General features: G+C 34.7%; 1 protein-coding gene across 1 annotated transcript; it reads left to right on the top strand.

The window, feature by feature from the left end:
- The first annotated feature begins 7,939 nt into the window (after positions 1-7,939).
- LOC141674886 (uncharacterized) lies at positions 7,940-10,280 on the top strand. The gene is made up of 4 exons (XM_074481586.1): positions 7,940-8,468; positions 8,895-9,462; positions 9,555-9,942; positions 10,050-10,280. The coding sequence occupies exons 1-4, from the start codon at positions 7,940-7,942 to the stop codon at positions 10,278-10,280; spliced, it is 1,716 nt and encodes a 571-aa protein (XP_074337687.1).
- Positions 10,281-10,755: the final 475 nt, after the last annotated feature.

Here is a 10,755-nt window from a genome sequence, read left to right as displayed (position 1 = left end):
CCGTCACTGTGATCAAGAAGAGATTCATTGCTGCTCAAAATAGACAAAGGAAATACACGGACCTCGCACGGAAGGATGTGAAATTTGAAATTTGGGAAGCGATATTGTTAAAAGTGTCACCATGGAAGGGTTTGACCCGATTTGGTAAGAAAGGGAAGTTAGCGCCAAGATACATTGGACCTTTTGAAATCTTGAACCAAGTAGGGAAAGTTGCTTATGAGTTAGCCTTGCCGCCACAATATCAGCACGTGTATAATGTATTTCATGTTTCATTGCTGAAGAAGTATAATCCACACGCCAATCATGTGATAGAGATTGAACCAGTAGAAATTTAAACTGATTTATCATATGAAGAGCAACCCGTGCAGATACTGGATCGATAAGATAGAAGTCTTAGAAATAAAGCAGTAAGTTTGGTGAAAGTATTATGAAGGAATCCTAGGGTCGAAGAAGCAACGTGGGAGTTAGAATCTGAAATACCGAATTGGTATCCTCAATTATTCTCCTAAATTCCGAGGATAGAATCCTATAAGGGGGAGAGGATGTGACAACCGATAAATATTAGAGCTATTTTTATAAATGCGATATGTATATTTCTAAATATTCAGTGTTATAAAGCCGACTATGCGAATTAGTTATATATTGTGTATAATTTTATTGTATGGCATTTCGAGTGTTGCTGGAATATTTTAAGCGTGTAAATTTTGTATGCGAGTAAGATTTTCGCTACGCGATTAGTAAATAATAGTGATTTCTCGCGATTTAGTAATATTTGAATAGTTGCGATTAGGTGATAAATTTTCATTTTAGTATTGTGAAATATAATCGATTTACCTACAATTATTTGTGTGATCTATAATGTGTTAAGTATATTTTTCATGATTTATTTGTTAGTACAATAATATTAGAAAAAATTATTTTAATATAAATTTTTGTTCGAATTTTTTTAAAAAAACAATTTGTTTAAATTTCTAAAATCTCATAGTATTTATGGTATTTATTTGGTGATTACGGATTTGTATTTTAATTACTAAAAATCATTTTCTTAAATTATACTTTTAATAGTTATTGAATTTCAAGTGTACCCTTGCATGCAATTTCCACTCAAGTAGAGGTCAAGGATAGGACCGTCCTTTCACTCCCCACTAACTCCATTTGACCAAGCAAAAGACCAATAAAACCTTGCATGCAAAAGTTGGCTATTAGTGGATGAAGGACAAAATAGTAAGTTCAAACTCCACTACCATTTTGGTGAGACAAAAACATATTTATACACTCCACTCACCTTATTTTTCTTCACCAACACGTCACTCCACTCTCTCCTCTCCCTACCCCTCCCTCTCGGCCGCGCCTACACCCTCTCCCTCTCATTTTTTTCTTGTTCATTTCTTCATCTTCTTGCATCTTTCAACTCCTCTAAGCAAAGGACGATTTCACTTGCCTCTATATCTTCATTCAAGGTTAGGTTCTTAGTTGCATGTGGCTAAAGCCAAGGGTTTAACTTTGATTCTTGTGAATCTAGAGTTGAACCTAATGTGGCTCATAAAACTTGAGCAAGAGATGGTCTTGATGAAGTGTTTTGCTTCCATTTTCAAGCCATAATCTTGGCCTCAAGCATTCGGCAATGACTCCCAAGGAGCCGAATGGATTTTTGTTGTTTGTGTGATAATTTTGTTTATTTTCAAGAAGAAAGAGACTTTGCATGTGACTTTTAAAAGAACTTATGATCTTATAAGATGTATTTTACCAAGTTTCCATCCTTGCTTGCCATGATTTTTACGTTAAAAAGTTGAAGTTATACTTGCATGTTGTAGAATAAGTAGTATATTGGATAAATGGGCTATGTGATCTAAATTTGAGTTTTTATGCAATGCATGCCACGTTTCTTGCTCTAAAATGCTAGTATTCTATGTTCCTTGATGAGTTATGATCAAATTTTGTAGCCATCAAGTTGATACCATGTGTTTTTGGTTCAAATATTTGCTTAAAATTTCGTATGTAAAATCTGCTCTGCTATGCTCTCTGGTTTTGCCTCGGTAAATGGATTTTATAGCTAGGTTTATGCTCGAATTTTTGCATAGAATAATAGTTAATAGGGTTGTGTACAATTTAGGATAGATTTGTGGGCTTGCTTGTTGGTTTTGGTGTTGATATGGGAGTTAAGGTGGAAGGAGGTACACTAGGCACTTTGTAGCAGAATTTTTCACCATAAGTATAGGCTGTTTTAGGTGAGTTTTGGTAAGGACTTGCTAGGCCTGAGTTTACTGGAGTTAGGACTTGAGTTGTACTTGAGTCCAGTGGCTTTGGTTAGTTGAGAAACTTGCATTTAGGTAGGTGCACTCACACATTTCCAAGAGTAACTCAGAATAGGGTAGAATTGCGTAAGCTTGAACTTTGGACGACTTTAACCATGCCATAGGCTAGCCCTTCACGAGTTCTTGGCTTACATAAGTGTAACACGTCCTTAAGAAGCTTAACAAACCATTAGAATTAAAAATTGAGTGAGAAAAGTGAGTTTTATGTGAGTTTTATGTGAGTAAAAATAGAGCAGAGTGTTTGCGAGGGAGGCTGGATAGTGTCAACTTTGGGCAGAGGCCTAGAGAGGACCAGGTGAGGCATTGGCCTGACACCAAGTCTGAGAGTAAGTTTTAGGTCTTAAGAATCCATGATAATTGGATATGTTTGAATGCCCCAGGTAGAAGTTGAGATTTCGGTCAAGGAGCACAGGATGTGCAAACTGGTGCTAGCGGGAACCTTAATGTGAATATTGATTTTTGTAAGCCTATAGAAGTGAGGCCTTTGAGTCTCACCAACTTTAGAAGTTAGTTTAGAGTCTTAAGAACCTGTAGGAAGTTAATTGGAGTGAAGGCCCAAGGTGGAGACACCCCATTTCCACCAAGAAACCCGAGAGCACCCTTCGAGTGATCTTAGGAAAACTTTAGTGGTATTCGTTATATTTGTGACTTAGAAGTGAAGAGTCCGAGTGTTTCATATCATCTTTGAGTTTAATTTAAGGTTAATAATAGTTCTTATATGTTACTTGCTTATGTGTTTAGGTATTTAGGTGATATTATAGTATATATAACTAGTAGTATATGCCATACCATTATGTGATTATGTGACTATGTGGATTACTTGAATTGCATATGATTAAGTTATGTGTATTCTTGTAATTATAAGTTCTTGTGTAATAGTAGTTATGATAAGAGTAATAGTTAGTCTAGGAGTTTATAGGCTTATAAGGTGTTTAAGGATGAATAGTAATGAGGTTAATATAATGTGTAGGTTCTGAAGCGAAGGGGAAGACTCGTGCCGTCAAGATCGAATAATCTTAGAACTATTGGAAGGCAAGTTACTTCTTTCTTATTCTTATAATTGTTCGCAAGTTACTTACCTCCTTATGCTTATAATTGTTGCAAGTATACATACTTTTTCGTGAATGCTTAGTTGTGATAATCACCATGTCATTAACCAATTCAATTACTACTGTTAATAACCCTTAACCTTGTTAGTACATTACCTTCAAAACAATCTTTATCCAATGGACCGTAAATACTAAACTCTATACCAAATTCCCTAAAGCGAACCTTCTTAGTGAACTTGAATTTTCTTGTTACAATTCAATTAAAATAATACCAAATCTTTCCCAGCATCCATGTTATAAATCATTAAAAATAATATATTTTCTTGACTAAGTGGATTGGACTAGACACAAGTCCTTTTCACACTTATTGATAGGCTCACATATAGCCTAGGGATCCCATTATATTTGAGAACCAGTGCGATTCGGGATTACTTCGCGGCTGATCACCGACTGCAATCCGTAGCGTCCTAAAATGATTTTGATGATTTGATTTTTATAACATGTTGCCCAGTGCCATGATCCATATGCCATATTTTGGTCGTTATGATTCTACCATGCCTTTATATTAAAACGTGTTGCCCAATGCCATGATTCCATATGCCATATTTCGATTAGTATGATTCTACCATGCTCTTATATCACTACTTCATGTTTCTTGTTGTCATTTTTCTTAAGCATCTATAACCTCTTGAATCATGAACCCATGATTTTGAGATAATGCATTGTACAATAGAACTGTTAGTACTTGCTGAGCGTATTAGCTTATTTTCTTGTATTTAACCCTGTTCTACAGCTAGCAATCATGGTACGTACCAAGCAGACCACTCGTAAGTCAACCGGTAGGCAGGGTGAAGACCATTTGAGGGCGCAACTAGAATATATTTAGGCAATATCCACTGGCTTTGGTATTAGTTAGAAAGGCAGTTCCAAACTCTGAACTTGTAAAGATCTCGGGATTGTTATTATTTTGGTTAGGTTTGTAATCGTATTATTATTATCTTTTAGACTTATAAGCTTGTAATATAATTCGCATTTATGTAGTGTGTGTGTGTGTGTGATTGGTTTGGGGTGTGACACTCACTAAATTAAAAAGTTTTTTCGAATACTTTGCGGATATTAAATTTAGTGTCCGGTTAGTGGTTCCGTGTTCTTGAGATGAATAGTGTTCGGAACTATAAAACGAGGAACACAAGATATTCGGGAAAGTATATATTCATATATAAATCCGCGAGGGGTGTTGCTACACTCCGGAAAATAAATTAATCGGCTACAATCTTGGAACAACAAAGTTCCTAGCTTCTACAAAGATCAACAAATTAAATCCTATACAATGATCTAGCTTTTGTTTGTCTAAGGATTTAATTACCGCGTAACGATTATAATGCCCCTATGAATATATAAGAGTTAAATCGGGCATTATAACGTTACTCCGGTGAGAATAATAACGGATATGAATCTGAGTGTGTATCTCCTTTGCCTCTCTTTGCTTCTATTTTCACTAGCTCTCTTGGAAGAGAAGATGAACTGTACAATTCTGAATTTCTGAATGCTTCTGCTGCTTTGTGTAGACTATATTTCAATTCAAAATATGTGGCTAAAACTAAACCACACACACTACACCATTTTTGACCTGTAGCGACATTTTTTTTGGTGTTACAAGCAGAAATGTTCCCTTAAGTTACTAAAATTTAGTCTGAGGTAACATGTTTTTTTTGTGTTACAGTAGAGAATATAAATTGTTACAATAGACATGATGAAATCCCTATTGTAACACAAAAATTATTGTGAGCATTAACATAACAATAAGTGTTACCATAGGGATCAATATTTAGGCTGGATAACAGAAGCGGGCTTGATTTTGGCCAAAATTTTGGGCGGCCCAAATTAAAAAATGACCCACGCTCATTTTTAACACACACTCGCTCGGACAAATAAAACTTTTAACACTCACACACTCAGACAAACACTCTCACATTTCAGAAAAACACTCACACACTCTACAACACTCTCACAAAAACTCAGTTCATGTAGAAATTAGGGTTCTAAAAACTCTCACAACATCTCAGCTCACTCGGGCCAGAGAAATTAGGGTTTAGTAATTAGCTCAGATCTTGGATATAAGTCGGGTTTGCTTTGTTTTTGTTCGGGTATGCTCTTTTCTTCTCTGAAATTGGGGTTTAGTAATTATTTTATCTTTTTCTGATAATTTATCTCTGAAATTGGGGTTCAGTTAATTTATTTTTTGGGTTTGGGCTTTGGGTATGCTCTTTTGATATTTTTGGCTTTGCATGCCATATATCTGTTATTTTATCTTTTTTTGATAATTTATCTGTTATATTTGATTAATTCAATATTTTTGATATTATTGGAGTTGAGATTTGATTTTTTTAGTTCTGTTTTTTTTGTATGTGTTATTTTATATCCCAATTATACACGTACATTAATTTATATGTGTTATTTTGTTTTGTTGAGATGTTTCTCTGTTCTTTTGCTATATTCATCATTAAGTTCATCATTAATTTATATGTGCTATAGTGTTTTGTTGTGATGTTTATCTGTTCTTTTGCTATGTTCTGTTTTTTAGTTCTGGTTTTATGTTGTGATGGTTACTGAACAATATGGAATGGTTAAGGATGTAGTGTTAGAAGTAGAACAGTACTGTTGTCCTCTCACCTCTATAGTGTTAGAAGTAGAAGCGTATTATAAAGTAGCGAAGACGAGCCTCAGCTCCCGAGTACCTTGGAATCGTCCTTTAAATCAACATTTAAAACTTAATTAAAGTGATAATCGACCTTTAAAAATTAGAACTTAATTAATGTGATAAATTAGCTTATAAGGACTGGTTATGTAAATTAAGCAGTGTAATCAAGATGTATCTATGTCCTTTAATCATATAGGCAGATAATAAAATGATAAAACATAAATAATTAAGGTGGTGCTAATATTGTATAATTTTAATGGTAAACGGAAATTTAATGATCTTTTTCTTTTTATGTAGATATGACTGATCAGGATAGTACTTGGTTAAATCAACCTAAGTATAATGAATTATATAGGAATGGAGTGAAAGAATTTGTGAAAAAATTGATGTCCAAATTTGGCGTCGGAAATGAAGTGAAGTGTCCTTGTCATCTATGTGATAATCGTCTATGGTGGTGTCAAAAGGATGTTCATGATCACCTTATCTGCAATGGACCGTCTGAGAGATTAGTACCGTGGATATATGAGGTTGCCTTATTGAATACTATGGATTGCGAAGAAAATAATGGATTTGAGGATAATATTGATGAGATGCTGAATGTTGCGTATGGTAATGTGGGACCTGTGGGACCGAATGCAGATGTAAAAAAAATTCTACGTCTTGTCGAGGAAGGAAGACAACCACTGTATCCAGGCTGTAATAAGTTTTCACGATTAAGTTTTTTAATCAGACTCTATAACTGGAAGTGTCTTAATGGAATAACCGAGGTGGCATTTAGTGAAATAATAGAATTACTAAAAGAGGTTGTTCCCAATATCAGATTGCCCAAATCTTTTAATTCCGCTAAAACTACCATCAAGGATTTAGGTCTTAACTATGAAAAAATACATGCATGTCCAAATGACTGCATGTTATATTGGGGTGAGAATGAAAAAGAAGTTAAGTACAAAAATTGTGGTATTTCAAGGTGGAAGGCTGTAGCACAGGGGTCGGAAAATAATAAAGTCGCAGCCAAAGTTATGAGATACTTTCCACTAAAACTAAGGCTACAACACATGTTTTTGTACAAAGACTTCTCTAAACCAATGCTTTGGCATGCAGCAGACCGAAAGAAGGATGGGAAGTTGCGGCATCCAACTGATGGTGAAGCCTGGAAGATGATGGATGCCGCATATCCACAATTTTCTACTGATAATTGAAATGTCAGATTAGGTTTAGCTTCTGATGGCTTCAATCCTGTTAGGTCACACACACTGTAGAAGGGGGTTGAATACAGTGTTTACTACAATCAAATCGAATATAAGAACTCAAGTAACAGAAAATAGATTTTATTCAACACAATAAACTCTGTTACAATATGAAAATGTCCTCTCTCAGTGATGAACAAATTATCACGAGAGCTGCTAGGGTTATAATGAATAATAACTTCTATAATGATAACACTTATAGTGTAAACCCGATGCGTGTGTTTATATACTACACAGTTACAAGATAATGTTCTAATTGATATGAAATATAATTCTGCTTCCTAAAATATATCAACTAGTTATCTTTTCTTCCAAGTATTCTATACTTCATAGAATTCTTTCTTCATACATATTTCTTTCTGTCTTAGTCTCGATCTACTTTCCTTTCAATCAGCCGCATGCCTTATCTGAAAGTCATCTTAAGTCCTGATATTATCTCCTGATAAATATCTTCTGATAACTTAACTTCTGATAACTTAAGTTCTGATATCTTAAGTTCTGTCTTCAGTATAAGTGTTGATTTCCAGTTAAGTACTGATTTGTCCTGTTAAGTAAGATCTAAAAACTAAACACAAATCATATTACACATGACATTATCAAATATATCTAACAAATCCATATGGAAAAATGAGTTCCACAAACAGCATATGGACAATTGTTATTGTTAACTATAACCTTCCTCCCTGGCTAAACATGAAACCAGAAAATTTAATCCTCTCAACAATCATACCTCATCCCAACGATCCTGGAAACAATATCGATGTCTACATGCAGCCGTTGATCGCAGAACTAAAAGAGCTATGGAATGTAGGGGTGGAAACTTATGATGCTTCGACGGATCAGAACTTTATGTTATATGCAAGCGTCTTATGGACCATTAGTGACTTTCTCGGCTATGCAATGTTATCGGGTTGGAGCACTAAAGTGAAGTTAGCATATCCTGTATGTAATTACGAGAAGTCATCGAAGTACTTGAAACATAGAAAGAAAGTGTGCTATATGAATCACCGAAAATTCCTAGATCCCAACCACAAGTGGAGGTCTGATAATAGAAGATTCAATGGCGATGTTGAGAGTGGAAAAACTCCAACAATGCTATTTGGGAGGGAAATTGAAGTTTTGCTGGATGGTTATGTGAACACATTTGGAAAGGGAGGTAAATGAAAGGTCAGCTACGAAATAAACCCTTGGAATAAGAGGTCAATATTTTTTTACTTACCTTATTGGAGGGACAACCTAACTCGACATAACCTGGATGTAATGCACATCGAGAAGAATATTTATGATAGTGTTCTAGGCACATTGTTAAATATTGGAGGCAAGACAAATGATCATATCAAAGCTCGATATGATCTGCAAGAATCAGGTATAAGGAAGGTCCTTCATCCCATCACTGGTGCTGATGGAAAATCTGTTATTAGGGCGGTGAACTTTGACCTGACCAACAAAGAAAAAGATATATTTTGTTCTATATTCCAAAATGCTAAGTTACCATATGGTTTTGGCTCGAATATTAGCAGATGCGTGCAAAGACAGGAAAATCGTGGGATATAAAAGTCATGATGCACATATTTTTATGCAGTATATATTACAAATTGCTGTAAAAAAACATTAAAGCCTGAGGTTGCAATTCCTTTAATCAGACTTGGCAATTTTTTGAGAGATATATGTGCTAAAGTGATTGAGGTAGGTGATTTACAAAGGTTGCAGCAGGAGATTATCGAAATAATTTGTCAACTTGAGATGATATTTCCGGAACCATTCTTTGACATAATGGTACACCTACCGGTACATTTGTGCAAGGAAATAGAATATGGTGGACCAGTCCATCAAAGATGGATGTATTCGATTGAGAGATACCTTGAAGTATTAAAACGATATATTCGCAATAAAAGTAAACCAGAGGGATCGATTGCAAAACGGTACTTGGCAAATGAGTGTTTGACGTTCTGCGCAAGATTTCTAAATGATAGCCAGAATAACTCGTCAAATGATTTTGCAAGTCCAGGTGAAGAAACTGGAGGGTATTCTCTCGGCTCAAGGAAGAAAAAAGATGGGAAAGATATTCATTTATCACATGATATGTGGATCACAGCTCATCGATATGTATTATTTAACTATGATAACAAGGAGGTTGAGGAGCTAATTGAGTAAGTCCTTATATATTTAATATTTCTAAAATTAAATAAATAAAGTAATGCCTATTCATCTATTAACAGAACTTACCTACATATAATTGTAGGAAGCACCGCTCATTGTTGGCGAATAACGCAAGTTCTAAACTGTATAAAAGGGAAAAAACACATGCTGACGAAATATGTGACTGGTTCAAGGATGAAATAGGGAAAAAAGTCGTAGTTTCCAGGGAAGTAGCATCACTGGCAAGGGGTCCCAGACAATCAACTAGGCAGTTTAGTGGGTATTTCGTAAATGGGTATAAGTTTTATACAAAAGAGAGAGATCATAAGTGTAGAACACAGAATAGTGGTGTGTATTTGAAAGCCTTGACTACTAGCTTCGCAAGTTCAAAGGATCAAAATCCAATAGTTGGGAATGTAGGCAACTATGGATGTATTGAAGAGATATTTGAAGTTGACTACTGGGTGCTTTTAATGTGGTCTTATTTAAGTGTACCTAGTACCAAGACGAAAAGGACGCTCTTGGTTTTACGCGAGTTAACTTTAACCGAGCTTGTCAAAAACATGATTCTTTCATTATGTCAACTCAAGTGCAACAGGTATTTTATATTCAAGATCCTGTTGAAACAAATTTTCATTATCTTGTTAAGAGGCTATCAACAGATTTATCAGAAATTGGCGTTGAAAATATAGTTGAAGATGACCTTTCTCGGCAGTTTTCACATTCACACGACACTTGCTTTCGTACCATGATAAAAAATCATGATAATGAAGTTACCTGGTTCAGAGATGACGTGCCCGCAAAGGAAATTCCAGATGGGGATGATTAAGCCAGGTGTCCTATATCGTCTTATATTGTTTGCGATTAATAGTTAGAGACTTATCTGTCATAAATTAAACTGTAGTTTGTTTAATCAGATAAATTGAATTTTTTGGAGAATTTAGGTTTATTTTTTGGAGAATTTAGTTTGTTGAATCGGACTTATATTGTTTTGCATCTTGTTTATCTGTTTGAATTACACTCTTCCATCAATTATGTTTTATATGTTTAACCTTTTACTTTAAGATCAATTTTGTTTTATCTTGTTTATCGAATTTTTTCAATTTAGACTGTTGTAGTTGGATTTAAATTCCGAAGTAGTTACTTGTTTATAATTCTGTCAGTTTGTATCTCTAATTCTTATTACTTGTTGTAGATTCAAATTCTGAAATGAATCCTTTTTAATATGTAATCTAACAGTCTTCATAATGTTTTTTATAGGATGGGTGATAGATATACCATACACTTACACCATAGTGGAGATT

Source organism: Apium graveolens, chromosome 7 (genome assembly GCF_009905375.1).
Source record: "Apium graveolens cultivar Ventura chromosome 7, ASM990537v1, whole genome shotgun sequence".
In the NCBI taxonomy this organism is placed as follows: Eukaryota; Viridiplantae; Streptophyta; class Magnoliopsida; order Apiales; family Apiaceae; genus Apium; species Apium graveolens.
Note: the sequence above shows the minus strand (reverse complement) of the source record. Positions and strands in the feature narration are given on the sequence as shown.